Source organism: Oncorhynchus masou, chromosome 24 (assembly GCF_036934945.1).
Source record: "Oncorhynchus masou masou isolate Uvic2021 chromosome 24, UVic_Omas_1.1, whole genome shotgun sequence".
Taxonomy (NCBI): domain Eukaryota; kingdom Metazoa; phylum Chordata; class Actinopteri; order Salmoniformes; family Salmonidae; genus Oncorhynchus; species Oncorhynchus masou.
In genome coordinates, this window is record NC_088235.1 from 99,329,706 (window position 1) to 99,346,691 (window position 16,986).

A 16,986-nucleotide genomic window follows, 5' to 3' on the forward strand; every position below is an offset into this window, starting at 1 on the left:
GATACTGGGACACACACACACACACAGATACTGGGACACACACACACACAGATACTGGGACACACACACACACACAGATACTGGGACACACACACAGATACGGAGATACTGGGACACACAGATACTGGGACACACACACACACACACACACATACACACACACACACAGATACTGGGACACACACACACACACAGAGATACTGGGACACACACACACAGATACTGGAACACACACACACACACAGATACACACACAGATACTGGGACACACACACACACACACAGATAATGGGATACACACACACACACACACACAGATAATGGGACACACACACACACAGATACTGGGAACACACACACAGATACTGGAACACACACACAGATACTGGGACACACACACACACACAGAGAGATACTGGGACACACACACACAGATATACTGGAACACACACACAGATAATGGGACACAGATACTGGGACACACACACAGATACTGGGACACACACACACACACAGATACTGGGACACACACACACACACAGATACTGGGACACACACACAGATACTGGGACACACACACAGATACTGGGACACACACACACATACTGGGACACACACACACATACTGGGACACACACACACATACTGGGACACACACACACATACTGGGACACACACACATACTGGGACACACACACACAGAGATACTGGGACACACACACACACACACACAGATACTGGGACACACACACACAGATACTGGGACACACACATAGATACTACTGGGACACACACACACAGATACTGGGACACACACACACACAGATACTGGGACACACACACACACAGATACTGGGACACACACACACAGATACTGGGACACACACACTGAGATACTGGGACACACACACACGGAGATACTGGGACACACAGATACTGGGACACACACACAGATACTGGAACACACACACACAGATACTGGGACACACACACACACACACACACACACACACACACACAGATAATGGGACACACACACAGATACACACACACACAGATACTGGGACACACACACAGATACTGGAACACACACACACACACAGATACTGGGATACACACACAGATACTGGAACACACACACAGATAATGGGACACAGATACTGGGACACACACAGATACTGGGACACACACACACACAGATACTGGGACACACACAGATACTTGGACACACACACACACACACAGATACTGGACACACACACACACACACACAGAGATACTGGGACACACACACACACACAGATACTGGGACACACACATAGATACTGACACACACATAGATACTGACACACACACACACACACACACACACACACAGATACTGGGACAGACACACACAGACACAGATACTGGGACACACACACACACGGAGATACTGGGACACACACACACGGAGATACTGGGACACACAGATACTGGGACACACACACACACACAGATACTGGGACACACACACACACAGATACTGGGACACACACACACATGGAGATACTGGGACACACACACACACGGAGATACTGGGACACACAGATACTGGGACACACACACACACACACACACAGATACTGGGACACACACACACACACAGAGATACTGGGACACACACATAGTTACTGGAACACACACACACACACAGATAATGGGACACACACACACACACAGATAATGGGACACACACACACACACACACAGATAATGGGACACACACACAGATACTGGAACACACTCACAGATACTGGAACACACACACAGATACTGGGACACACACACACACACACACACAGAGATACTGGGACACACACACACAGATATACTGGAACACACACACAGATAATGGGACACAGATACTGGGACACACACACACAGATACTGGGACACACACACACACACAGATACTGGGATACACACACAGATACTGGAACACACACACAGATAATGGGACACAGATACTGGGACACACACAGATACTGGGACACACACACACACAGATACTGGGACACACACAGATACTTGGACACACACACACACACACAGATACTGGGACACACACACACACACACACACAGAGATACTGGGACACACACACACACACAGATACTGGGACACACACATAGATACTGACACACACATAGATACTGACACACACACACACACACACACACACACAGATACTGGGACAGACACACACAGACACAGATACTGGGACACACACACACACGGAGATACTGGGACACACACACACGGAGATACTGGGACACACAGATACTGGGACACACACACACACACATATACTGGGACACACACACACACAGATACTGGGACACACACACACATGGAGATACTGGGACACACACACACACGGAGATACTGGGACACACAGATACTGGGACACACACACACACACACACACAGATACTGGGACACACACACACACACAGATACTGGGACACACACACATAGTTACTGGAACACACACACACACACAGATAATGGGACACACACACACACACAGATAATGGGACACACACACACACACACACAGATAATGGGACACACACACAGATACTGGAACACACACACAGATACTGGAACACACACACAGATACTGGGACACACACACACACACACACACAGAGAGATACTGGGACACACACACACAGATATACTGGAACACACACACAGATAATGGGACACAGATACTGGGACACACACACAGATACTGGGACACACACACACACACAGATACTGGGACACACACACACACACACACAGATACTTGGACACACACACACACACACACAGATACTTGGACACACACACACACACACACATATACTTGGACACACACACACAGATACTGGGACAGACACACACACACAGATACTGGGACACACACACACACAGATACTGGGACACACACACACACACCTAGATACTGGGACACACACACACACGGAGATACTGGGACACACAGACACTGGGACACACACACACACAGATACTGGGACACACACACACACAGAGATACTGGGACACACACATAGTTACTGGAACACACACACACACACACAGATAATGGGACACACACACACACACACACACAGATAATGGGACACACACACACAGATAATGGGACACACACACAGATACTGGACACACACACACACACACACACAGATACTGGGACACACACACACACACACAGAGAGATACTGGGACACACACACACAGATATACTGGAACACACACACAGATAATGGGACACAGATACTGGGACACACACACAGATACTGGGACACACACAGATACTTGGACACACACACACACACAGATACTTGGACACACACACACACACAGATACTTGGACACACACACACACACAGATACTGAAACACACACAGATAATGGGACACCTAGATACTGGGACACACACACACACAGATACTGGGACACACACACAGAGATACTGGGACACACACACACAGATACTGGGACACACACACACAGATACTGGGACACACACACACACTGATACTGGGACACACAGATACTGGGACACACAGATACTGGGACACACACACATACATACTGGGACACACACACACACATACTGCTACACACACACACATACTGGGACACACACACACACATACTGGGACACACACACACACATACTGGGACACACACATACTGGGACACACACATACTGGGACACACACACACATACTGGGACACACACACACATACTGGGACACACACACACATACTGGGACACACACACACACACATACTGGGACACACACACACATACTGGGACACACACACACATACTGGGACACACACACACATACTGGGACACACACACATACTGGGACACACACACACATACTGGGACACACACACACACATACTGGGACACACACACACACATACTGGGACACACACACACACATACTGGGACACACACACACACATACTGGGACACACACACACACACATACTGGGACACACACACACACATACTGGGACACACACACACACACATACTGGGACACACACACACACACATACTGGGACACACACACACACACATACTGGGACACACACACACACACATACTGGGACACACACACACACACATACTGGGACACACACACACACACATACTGGGACACACACACACACACATACTGGGACACACACACACACACATACTGGGACACACACACACACACATACTGGGACACACACACACACACATACTGGGACACACACACACACACATACTGGGACACACACACACACACACACATACTGGGACACACACACACACACACATACTGGGACACACACACACACACATACTGGGACACACACACACACACATACTGGGACACACACACACACACATACTGGGACACACACACACACACATACTGGGACACACACACACACACACACACACACACACACACACACACACACACACATACTGGGACACACACACACACACATACTGGGACACACACACACACACATACTGGGACACACACACACACACACACATACTGGGAGACACACACAGAGATACTGGGACACACACACAGAGATACTGGGACACACACACAGAGATACTGGGACACACACACAGAGATACTGGGACACACACACACAGATACTGGGACACACACACACTCACACAGAGAGATATTGGGACACACACACACACACACAGATACTGGGACACACACACATACATATTGGGACAGACATACACACATTCTCAGACAGACACACAGATACTGGGACAGACACACGCATAGATACTGGGACAGACAGACAGGGTCTAGGGTTTCTGGAATGATGGTGTTGTAAGCAATGACCAGTCTTTCAAAGCACTTCATGGCGTGTGTGCTGCATGGTGGTAGTCATTTACGCAGGTTACCTTGGCGTTCTTGGGCACAGGAACTAAGGTGGTCTGCTTGAAACATGTAGGTATTACAGACTCGGTCAGGGAGAGGTTAAAAATATCAGTGAAGACACTTGCTAGTTGGTCAGAGCATGCTCTGAGTTCGCGTCCTGATAGTCCGTCTGGCCCTGTAGCCTTGGGAATCGGCTACGGAGAGCATGATCACACAGTCGTCCGGAACATCTGGTGCTCTCATGTATGGTTCAGTGGTGCCTGCCTCAAAGCAAGCATAGAAGGCATTTTGCTCATCACTGGGCAGCTCACAGCTTGGTTTCCCTTTGTAATCCATAATAGTTTGCAAGCCCTGCCACATCCGACAAGCACCAGAGCCGGTGTAGTTGGATTCAGTCTTCGTGCTGTATTGACATTTTGCCTGTTTTGCTGATTCGTCAGAGGGCGTAGCGGGATTTCTTATGAATATGTCCCGCTCCTTGAAAGTGGCAGCTCTAGCTCAGTGCGGATGTTGCCTGTAATCCATGGATTCCAATGATATCGAGTAAAGTTGGTCTAGAGTTGTATTAATTTTTATAAAAATGTCTCTGGTTGCACATGTGACATGCTGGTAGTCAACTGTATATTATCCATGTCGTCGTGCAGCCATGTCCCGGTGAAACATAACATTAAACATAACGAACAGAGCTCATCCAGTTTATTCTCCAGTGATTGCACATTCACCAGTAGGACACACACACACACACACACACACACACACATAGATACTGGGACACACACACACCTTCCTTGTCTACTTCTTTAGCTACTTACTAATGTTGTTTGTTGGTTTTCCTCACAGCTTGCGCTACCTGAACGCATCAGCCAATAAGCTGGAGTGCCTCCCTCCAGCCAGCCTATCAGAGGAGGGCTTCAGCAGCCTGCAGGAGCTGTATCTGACCAATAACAGCCTGACGGACAAGAGTGTCCCTCTGCTGACTGGTCATGCCCACCTCAGGGTGCTGCACCTGGCCTACAACCAGCTACAGACCTTCCCAGCCAGGTGTCTCTCTCTCACACACACACACACACACACACACACACACACACACACACACACTGGGACAGACGCGTGAGCATGTCGCGCACACACACACACTCTCTCTTTTACTGTCTTCTTACTTGTCGTGCACACACGTTTGAAAACCCTTATTTTTCTCACCCCCTCTCTGTCTCTCTCTGTCTCTCTCTGTCTCTCTCTGTCTCTCTCTGTATCTCTCTGTATCTCTCTTTCTGGGAGGGGGGCTGGTTTTAACTTCACTGCTATGGAGTGACATTTTACTTAATGGTACTTGAGTTTGCTATGTATGTAGAGTAGTTAAATGGTGCCAATAAAGGTTTTCTAAACATCTAAATCCCTCTCTCACTGCCACTGCAGTAAGATGGCTCGGTTGGAGCAGCTGGAGGAACTGGACCTCAGTGGGAACAGGCTGAGAGCGGTGCCCACCACCATCCTGAGCTGCAGGCACATGCACACACTCTCTGCCCACTCCAACAACATCACTGTCTTCCCTGAGGTCCTCCAGCTTCAAGACATGAAGGTAGGACAGACACAACACACACTCTCTGCCCACTCCAACAACATCACTGTCTTCCCTGAGGTCCTCCAGCTTCAAGACATGAAGGTAGGACAGACACAACACACACTCTCTGCCCACTCCAACAACATCACTGTCTTCCCTGAGGTCCTCCAGCTTCAAGACATGAAGGTAGGACAGACACAACACACACTCTCTGCCCACTCCAACAACATCACTGTCTTCCCTGAGGTCCTCCAGCTTCAAGACATGAAGGTAGGACAGACACAACACACACTCTCTGCCCACTCCAACAACATCACTGTCTTCCCTGAGGTCCTCCAGCTTCAAGGCATGAAGGTAGGACAGACACAACACACACTCTCTGCCCACTCCAACAACATCACTGTCTTCCCTGAGGTCCTCCAGCTTCAAGACATGAAGGCCCACTCCAACAACATCACTGGAGGTCCTCCAGACACAACACACACTCTCTGCCCACTCCAACAACATCACTGTCTTCCCTGAGGTCCTCCAGCTTCAAGACATGAAGGTAGGACAGACACAACACACATTCTCTCCTGATACTGACTTCATGGTTGAGGTTGACATGGTCCCGTTTAGCAGTGTCCAGGGTCTGTCACATTAACCAAGGAAAAGTATGGAGGCCAGGGTATATGGGGCGGCAGGGTAGCTTAGTGGTTAGAGTGTTGGACTAGTAACCGGAAGGTTGCAAGTTCAAATCCCGAGCTGACAAGGTACAAATCTGTTGGTCTGCCCCTGAACAGGCAGTTAACCCACTGTTCCTAGGCCATCATTGAAGATAAGAATTTGTTATTAACTGACTTGCCTAGTTAAATAAAAGTAAAAAATATATAAAAAAATATCAGGCCCTTCTCTGTATTTGTCCCAAATGACACCCTATAGTGCCTTTTGACATGTCTATGTCCCTCAAACTCAACTCTAGACCTTGAAGCCAGTTACTCTCCTTTTTGCATTGTTCCCCTCCAACCAGGGACTGATTTAGACCTGGGACACCAGGTGGGTGCAATTAATTATCAGTTGGAACAGACAACCAGCAGGTTCCGGACTTTGAATAACCATGGTCTATAGGGTTCTGTCATCTGGGACACAACCTCTGTAATCTCCTTAATATATCCCCTAATCCCCTAATGAGATTGCTGTGAAAACACACACACTATTAATAACCCTGACATCTGATCTTGGCCAGCGTGTCTTTGACCTCTCGGTCTCTCTCTCCCTCCTGCAGTGTGTGGATCTGAGCTGTAATGAGTTGTGTGAGGTAGTCCTCCCAGAGTCTCTGCCTGCTAAACTACAGGAGCTAGACCTGACAGGCAACCCTCGCCTCAACCTGGACCACCGGAGCCTCGAACTGCTCAAGTAACAACACACAGAGTCAAATGCACACACACCATAATGCATGTGCACACCAACCTGGTATCAGAGCATTTTGGATTATTCTGTATGTAAATCAGGGACACTCCATTTAGTATGATATGTTACATTGGGTATGGTATGTATTCATTTGTGGATGTCCACCACCCATTTCGAATGATATGTTACGAATTACGATTCTTATTGTATGTTTCGAATTTGAAAAACGTACAATATGTTACTAATTTGCAAAACGTATGATATTGCTTTACTTGGCTTATCGCGCTCTAGCGACTCCTTGTGGCGGGCTAGGCGCCTGCAGGTTGACTTCGGTCGTCAGTTGAATTGTTTCCTCCAACACATTGGTGCAGCTGGTTTCCGGGTTCAGCGGGCGGGGGTTAGCAAGGGTTGCTAGACATTTGTGTTATTTGCCTGATGTATTTCTTCTCTCTCTCCCTCCTGCAGTAACATTAGGTGTTTCCGTGTGGACCCATCTCCCTCCTCTTTGTGTGGCAGTGAGGGGCCCGGGGAGCCTGCAGTCTGGAGCCACGGATACACAGAGGCCTCTGGCGTCAACAACAAGTCAGTACATACTCTGTCTCTGTATCTCTCTCTCGCTCAGAAATTAACAGTAAACATGACACTTTCTATCTCTCTCTCTCCATCCATCACTCCTCTGTTGGTCTATCTCTGGATAGCCTCTCTTTTCGCAATAGCAGCACAGTGTGTGTGTCGGTGTATGTGTTATTCCTAACATGTTTGTGTTTCTCAGGCTGTGTGTAGCAGCCCTGGCGTTGGACAGTTTCCGTGGAAGCAGGGAGGCTCTGTACGGGGTGTTTGACGGAGACCGGAACGTTGAGGTGCCCTACCTGCTGCAATGCACCATGGGAGACGTGCTAGCCGAGGAACTGCACAAGAGCAAGAACCAAGAGGACTATATGACCAACACCTTCCTCACCATGCAGAGGTACACACATGGTCTCTCTCCCAGATGCACACACAGTTTCTTTCTCAAACACATGCGCACACACAAGAACTACTGTTCATCTCATGTTGTTGTTATAACAGGAAGTTGGGCACGGCAGGACAGAGGCTGGGAGGGTCCGCGGCCCTCTGCCACATCCGTCATGGCCTCGTTGCCCCAAGCGACCGTGGCGGCGGGGGCTGTTTCACGGTGACAGCGGCTAACGTGGGAAGGTGTCAAGCAGTTCTGTGTCGTGATGGCAAGGCCCTCCCTCTCTCCACCACACACACCGTCAGACAGCAGTCAGAGTACCAAAGAGCACGCCAACACCATGCTATCATCACTGAGGTACACACACACTGTACTGTTTGAATGTCTTTGTCTGTCTGTGAGTCTGTTGAGAGGTCCTAATCCCCCCCCCCTCCCCTCAGGACAACAAAGTGAACGGAGTGACGGACTCCACCAGGATCATGGGCTACTCCTTCCTGTGTCCCGCCGTGACCCCACGACCCCACGTCTCCACGGTAACCCTCACCCCGCAGGATGAGTTCTTCATCCTGGCCAGCCGGGGCTTGTGGGATACCATGTCCACCTTCGAGGCAGTGGAGGCAGTGCGTAACGTCCCAGACTCCCTAGCAGCAGCCAAGAAGCTGTGTACGCTGGCGCAGGGCTACGGCTGTCCTGACAGTCTGTGTGCTGTGGTGGTGCAGCTGAGTATCACTGAAGACTGCTGCTGCTGTGAGCCCCCACCACCCCCACCCAGCCCCGGCCTGGAAACCCAACACACCCACACTGCTGGTAACACACACCACCACCCCGGCTACGGCTCAGCAGATGGAACTCCACCATTACCGCCTCCGGCGATGGGGACAGGAAGTGAGGTCAGCAGTGAGGTCAGCACGTCGGAGATGAGTAGTGAGGTGGGGTCGACGGCGTCGTCGGACGAGCCAGCCAATCAGACAGAGAAGGGCGTGGCCCTTGGGGGTCGCGGGGGGGTGCTGGGGCGGGGAGCGGGGGTGTATGGAGGTGGAAGAGCATCGTTCCAGAGGCAGTACTCCGGGGCTCTGTCTGACAATGGGCTGGACAGTGAGGATGAGGAGCCTATAGCTGGGGTGTTCTCTAATGGGAGCAGAGTGGAGGTGGAGGCTGACATACACTGTCTGAGAGCACGGACCAGCTCTATACCAATACCCCACACACACCCTGACCCACACACCCACCTTGAGCCTGACCCACACACACACCCTGACCCACACCCTGACCCACATGCCAGCCCTGACCCGCACACACACCCCAGCCCTGACCCGCACACACACCCCAACCCTGACCCCCACACACACCCTAACACCTCTGTCACACAGCAGCCTGAACCTTTACCTCTACCCTCCTGCCAGTCAGCCCCCACCCCACCCTCGTCCCCCCCTCATCCGTTTCCTTACCGTCAGCCCAGCCCTGACCCTGTAGTAGAAGAGGAGCTGAGGGCTGTAGAGACAGACACTGTAACACCCAAACACACTGTTCAGGGACAGGAGGTGGGGCCTGGAGAGACTGGAGCAGGGTTGTGTGTGATTGGTGGAGAGGCGCAGTTAGGTGCGGGCTCAGGCTCTATCTCGGCCAGTAGGACTCTGGGTGGGACTCTGGGGCGTAAGGGGCGGGGTAACGGCTCGGTGGCGTGTCAGGGGCGGAGCCAGGATGTGATAGAGGAGGTGGGCGACGCTCCCGTCAGGAAGCAAGGAGGTTACTTCAACGCTCCGGCCCAACCGGACCCTGACGACAAGCTTGTCATTCCTCCCGAGCTGGAGGAGGAGATCCGGGAGATCATGAAACAACAACAGGAGCAGAGTCAGACACACCCCCAGGGCCACCAGACACACCCCCAGTCACCGCCTGCAGCAGAATACTACGTCACACCCTTCTAGCTCACCAGACCGTTCTGTTACAACCCCTTCACAGCACATTAGACCGCACATGTGAAGAATCCCTGCTACGCCGATTTATAGAATGTCTGGAGATGAGTTCCCGTATGGGTGTGTCCCAAATGACGCGCTGTTCAATATCCCAATGAATGGGATCAGAGGTTGAGGAGTTACGGGGGAAACATGCACAGTCCCTCCCGAAACACACCGACCCTCCTGAAGATGCCTCATACCTGCTAATGGCCAGCAATACTTGTTTTATTCTGTTATCATTTTATATTCCTAACTATATGACCCCAGGAAATACAATGCATTTTTATAAACACAACACAGGCATTATTTACTTGCTTCACAATGTTCAAGTTAATTAATTTTTTATCATATTTTGTGATGAAGGAAGGAATTGATTAAGCACTTTTTTTATGCAGAGACTTTTATTTGAACTAATTATAAAGCTGAATGATACATTCTGCTAGACTGACTGAACTATTATTGCTAGAGAGCTGTTTTCTTTCTGCCAGCAAGGCAGCCTGACTGTGGCTCCCTCCCTAATGGCACCCTGTTCCCTATTGCAGAGCCCTGGTCAAAAGTAGTTCACTATATAGGGAATTGGTTGCTATTTGGGACACAGACTGTGTATGGTTGCCTGTAGGCCTCTAAAGTAGACTGATGCTGAGAGAGAAACTAAATCCTAGGAGTTGCATACTCTTAAGCGTGACCTAATAATTGACGTGTACTAATCTTCTCTAAGAGAAAATACTTGTTTTTATTTCAGAAGATTGTTGACACAGACAGATGTCTGAGGAAAGGAGGGAGGGAGAGATGGATGGGGAGGCATAGGTAGAAGTATAAGGACTGGGGAGAACACTGGAAAGGGGGGGATACTGGTATTACGCAGCTCAATGAATGTGTGGGGCCTATGTGATCTAATGAACTCACTTCAACAAAGGCATTGTTCTATCTAAGCTAATCACACAGGAAAGCTACTTTTTCTATAATAAATCTACATTTTCAAATAATCATAAGGTTGTTAGCTTGTTTTGTGAGAGGTGGAAAGGGGATAGCCTCGTACGAACCATAGGAAGGGGCAGCAGTGATGGTGTGTGTGTGAAAAGAAGAATGCAGTGCAATCACTGTAAAGTGACTTTGGGTGTCTTGAAAAAGAGCTTAAACTAAAATGTATGATTTATTATTACTTCCACACTGCTTTGAATTTCTGTGATGCAACTAACTCCACTCAATATCATATTCCATTGAGGTCAAGGCTGCAGGTGCAATTGTGATACCATTGTTCCAGTCACCATTACCTAACATTGCAGAATGTTGTGTATGATGTCCTAAAGACAGATTGTTACTTCACAGCAGAATTGCAGCGTTCAAAACAACTGGGACTCGGTATTCTCAGACTTCGGGGGGGGGGGGTGGAGCCTTTACCTACATCTTGAGCTCGTATTTTCTGAGTTCCCAGTTGTTTTGAACACACAAAAAATTCTGAGTGATTCATTGTGACATCCGTGCAGAGAAGATTCATTGTAATGTCATAGCTATGCTGCCTGGGGACACTGCCGGAGAGATGGTGGCCGTGTTCGAGAGCATCAAAACCGTAATGTATCATGGGTAAATTGGCTGATCTACAAATAATAATGAGTAGTTATTTATTATGCCAGGTGATTTGTTGTTCAGTCAGTCTCGACCTTGAAAGTGGCCCCGTAACAGGGACAGGACTGGGGAGGGGGTGGAGTTGGTTATATGGAGCAGGATAACTGATGTACTGTATCACACCTCTGAAATGTTAGCCAGTCTAACATGGTGGCATCATGGCATGTATTGTATTATAAAGCCAAAGGTTTGAGTTTTACTAGAAAATACAAAATAATCAAGCTTGAGGCAGATAAATGTAAAGGTTTATTTACATGCAACCTATACACACACACATACACAAGTGTTATTGACGAGTAACAAGACCAGTCTGAGATCATTCATGTTGCAGTTAAAAAGGGATTCATATCAAATCAATGCTTTTCAGAAGCTTGCTCTGTAAACACCTTACCCGCTGGGCAAATCAACATTGTTTTCCATGTCATTTCAACAAAACATTCAAGGTGATGATATTGGAATCAACATCAAACTTACTGGATTTGCAAGAAGTTAGGGAGATGTCTTTTTTCCACCCTACTTTAAACCTAAATGGTTCACATTTTTGTTGATTTAACTGTTGACAACTCAAAAGTAAATCAAAACTAGATGTTGAACTGACATCGTTACCCAGTGGGTAGTTGCAAGTCCCATTACTGTCAATTGGACAGACAGTTTTAATGAAAAGGGATCGAGAGAAAAAGCACTTTGGTCCCTTCCGGGTTTCATCTGCGGTGTCGTCCCAAATGGCACCCGATTTCCTACAATCTATTTATTGTGACCAGAGCCCTATGGGCCCTGATCAAAAGTAGTGCACTCTATAGAGAATAGGGTGCCATTTGGGGCTCAAGCTGCGTCTCCGTCACAGAGCGGTATCAGAGCGTAGTGGTGCCCTATGGGGGTGGGAGCTGGCAGTAGGGGGGCGTCTATCTCTCTCCTCGTGTAGCCTGCGATCCTTCAGGTAGCCCCTGACCCAGCGCACCGTGTGGAATGTAAGCACCGTACCGGCAGTGTAGAGTATCGCAGTGATCAGCCCGAACAAAGCAACGGCCGCGTCTGCCCCTCCCACATCACAGTTCATCCAGGTTAAACCTGAACGTGCGTACAGCCTCTCCCTTCTCTTACACACGTCTGTACTGTTTACCTGGATGACAAAGTGGAGGTACAACCCCACAGCCACCACGTAGAGTACTGCTCCCAAACCCTGGAACACCAAGGCTCCCATCAGTAGCTTCTGGCCCAGCAGGTGAGCGGGCTTGTTCCCGGAGACCACGAACAAGAGGGAGACAACACCGAAGACTAGGGCAAATGCCACGCCCCCGTAGATTCCCGGAGCTCTCATCTGGCTGTACTGCATGTCCAGGTCTCTCACCTGCAATCAAGTACAGTGTTAGGGTGGGGTCTTTTAACAGGGAATATAGACAACTGTCTTGTGTAGATGCTATGATAGAATGTACCGTGTTATAACAAAGGATCTTTGTAATCCATGATTACATCGCAAATGGTACCATATTCCCTATATAATGCACTACTTTTGATAAAGGTAAAAAAAAAAAATACTTTTGACCAGATCCCTCAAAAAGTAGTGGACCATATAAGGAATATGGTACTATTTGGGACACAGCACTTGTTTCTGTCTTGTACCTGTTGCAGCTCTTGGCCCTCGAAGGGGATGTTAGTGTTAAGGTTGAAGCTGCCTCCCGCCAGGCCACCCATAGCAGACATGCCTGACATCACCATCTGAGCTGCCACCACACAGATCAGGACCAGGGCATTGGTCAGGACTGAACAGATCAACACGATACCTATAGATAAGATTTTCTATTTAGTCACATGTACAGCACCAGTCAAAAGTTGACACCAACTCATTCAAGGGTTTTTCCTTTTCTAGATTGCAGAATAATAGTGAAGACAAACTTAAGTAACACATGGAATCATGTAGTAACCAAAAAGTGTTAAACAAAACAAAATGTTTTAGATTTGAGATTCTTCAAAGTAGCCACCCTTTGCCTTGATAGCTTTGCACACACTTGGCATTCTCTCAACCAGCTTCACCTGGAATGCTTTTCCAACAGTCTTGAAGGAGTTCTTACATATGCTGAACACTTGTTTCCTTCACTCTGCGGTCCAACTCATCCCAAACCATCTCAATTGGGTTGAGTTCAGATGATTGTGGAGTCCAGGTCATATGATGCAGCATTCCATCACTCTCCTTGGTCAAATAGCCCTTACACAGCCTGGAGGTGTGTTTTGGGTCATTGTCCTGTTGAAAAACAATTGATAGTCCCACTAAGCACAAACCAGATGGGATGGTGTATCGCTGCAGAATGCTGTGGTAGCCATGCTGGTTAAGTGTGCCTTACATTTTAAATAAATAACTGACAGTGTCACCAGCAAAGAACCATCACACCACCTCCTCTATGCTTCACAGTAGGAATGACACATGCAAAGATCATTCATTCACCTACTCTGTGTCTCACAGACACCAAAAATCTCACATTTGGACTCAGACCAAAGACAGATTTCTACATGTCTAATGTCCATTGCTCGTGTTTCTTGTCCCAAGCAAGTCTCTTCTTCTTATTGGTGTCCTTTAGTAGTGGTTTCTTTGCAGCAATTTGACCATGAAAGCCTGATTCACGCAGTCTCCTCTGAACAGTTGATGCTGAGATGACTGTTACTTGAACTCCGAAGCATTTATTTGGGCTGCAATTTCTGAAGCTGGTAACTAAGGAACGTATCCTCTGCAGCAGAGAACTGGGTCTTCCTTCCCTGTGGTGGTCCTCATTACAGCCATAGAGCTTGATGGTTTTTGCGACTGCACTTTTCCAGATTGACTGACCTTCATGTCTTAAAGTAATGGACTGTCATTTCTCTTTGTTTAATTGAGCTGTTCTTGCCATAATATGGACTTGGTCTTTTACCAATTGGGGTATCTTCATTAAATGTTTGGGAGCATAATTAGTGTGACTTCCTTTATATTTATCCCATAATCAACTGATCACATGTCTCTGCTCAAATCAAAGCAACAGGTGGTGTGTGCGTGTTAAAACAGCAACGTGAGTAAAATGCCGTTTTACTAGCCTGGGTGAGAACCGGTCTGACCAGTATTCGGAGAGGGAGAAGTATGTCCAGGGGTAGTAGTATCACTGGGCGGGTGTAGGCGTGGTTTAGGTGAAGAGAGGGAAACTAAATCCTGACACTATGACTGACTGTGTTTGTGTGTGATGCAGTGTTCAGCTAACCACACAGGCAATTACTTCCTCATCACAGATATGACCGACTGTCTATTGTGACTCACTTTCTCCACCCAATTGTTTCTCTCTCTACTCTCTGTCCCAATCTAAGACACTAACATTACATACCTCTCCTAGAGCAGATATTGGTGCATTTGGACCCATTATGATCCTCTCCTGGGGCTTCTTGGTGCCGCACATGTTTAAGAGGGGGTGTGGAGTCCCTGTAATATGGAGGCTGAGAAGAGGACCTGAGGGGGAGAGAGAGGGTTGAAGTGCTTCTTTCTCCTACAACCAGCTATTAGGGGTGGCAGACAGGCTACATCATGCAGTCTGTCACCATAGATGCCTAGTGACTGCGTGTGAACACACCTGTCGCTTGATGGTTGTCTAGCATTGTGCTGCAGCTCCCGTCGTGGCCTGTGTTCCCGATGCTCGTGGAGACCACCGTTTCTCCCCCTTTGCCCTCTGTGCGGCTGGCTCATAACTGCACGGAAAAACACCCAATGTGTCACCAAATGTCATAAACGCGCCATACAACCCCGACCTTTGAACACAGTGCCACAGTGGTAAATCACAGATTGTGTAAAAAGAAAATACGTGAAATAGAATGGCTGTAGCCTGTGATTCTGATGAGGCATGAAAGTAAAAACATTTCATAAGTCTCAACAACGTATGATTCTCGGAGACCACAGCCATTTACGCTGTGAACAGTTTCAACTGTAAGTAACCAAACTACCATAAAGAGGCTATATGCTATATCAATCGAAAAACAAAAACTTACTGGCAGTTGAGGTGATTCCGTTTGGCGAACTATAAATCCGAAAATGTAAACATGTTTGTGGAGATCACAGTTCGCTCACCAAGAAATATGTCCTACCTTGTTGTTCAGGTGACCGACTCCACCCACCAGAGAAGAAGTAAAGGCGGAAACCTCTCGCTCGAATAAGACAGGTGGAGGAGAAGAAACTGTATGATGAGAGTTTTAATGTCTATGGAGGAGACAGTAAAGTAGAATGGCGTCTCGTCAGCAGTGTGTTTGTGATGGTTGTTGACAATGACAGCCTTGGGGACTCTTGCCGCGTTGAAAACAACTGGGAACTCGGGAAAATACGAGGTCAAATCATGATCTTCAGGTTGTAAAGTCGGAGCTCCAGCAAGTGGCCCGAGTTGGAATTCCGAGATTGATGACAGTTCAAATCTATTTTTCAGTCGTTTTTCTTCGAGATTTAAGTTGTTTTTAACACGGAATTTGTCTCTGACCAAGCAATGACCAGTACGTCTGAATCGGCCGCTTTGTCTA

General features: G+C 48.1%; 2 protein-coding genes across 3 annotated transcripts in view; one reads left to right on the plus strand and one right to left on the minus strand.

The window, feature by feature from the left end:
* Window positions 1-11,831, plus strand: part of LOC135513116 (PH domain leucine-rich repeat protein phosphatase 1-like) — a 77,772-nt gene extending 65,941 nt beyond the window's left edge. Inside the window, exons 11-17 of the mRNA XM_064935836.1 lie at window positions 5,823-6,023; window positions 6,399-6,561; window positions 7,808-7,938; window positions 8,398-8,514; window positions 8,705-8,899; window positions 9,001-9,244; window positions 9,328-11,831. Of these exons, the coding sequence (XP_064791908.1) occupies window positions 5,823-6,023; window positions 6,399-6,561; window positions 7,808-7,938; window positions 8,398-8,514; window positions 8,705-8,899; window positions 9,001-9,244; window positions 9,328-10,815 (2,539 nt within the window). The 3' untranslated portion in view covers window positions 10,816-11,831. The remainder of the gene's footprint in view (window positions 1-5,822; window positions 6,024-6,398; window positions 6,562-7,807; window positions 7,939-8,397; window positions 8,515-8,704; window positions 8,900-9,000; window positions 9,245-9,327) is intronic.
* An 868-nt stretch (window positions 11,832-12,699) lies between these two features.
* Window positions 12,700-16,649, minus strand: si:ch211-191a24.4 (uncharacterized protein LOC100150331 homolog). 2 transcript variants are annotated; one of them, XM_064935839.1, is made up of 5 exons: window positions 16,564-16,649; window positions 16,056-16,170; window positions 15,813-15,934; window positions 14,092-14,252; window positions 12,700-13,819 (listed from the first exon to the last, which is right to left on the minus strand). In XM_064935839.1, exons 2-5 carry the CDS (start codon window positions 16,166-16,168, stop codon window positions 13,310-13,312), a joined length of 906 nt encoding a protein of 301 aa, XP_064791911.1. In that variant the 5' UTR covers window positions 16,169-16,170; window positions 16,564-16,649; the 3' UTR covers window positions 12,700-13,309. The 2 variants fall into 2 exon arrangements, with proteins under 2 accessions (XP_064791911.1, XP_064791909.1); XM_064935837.1 differs by having other exon boundaries at window positions 16,468-16,576.
* Window positions 16,650-16,986: the final 337 nt, after the last annotated feature.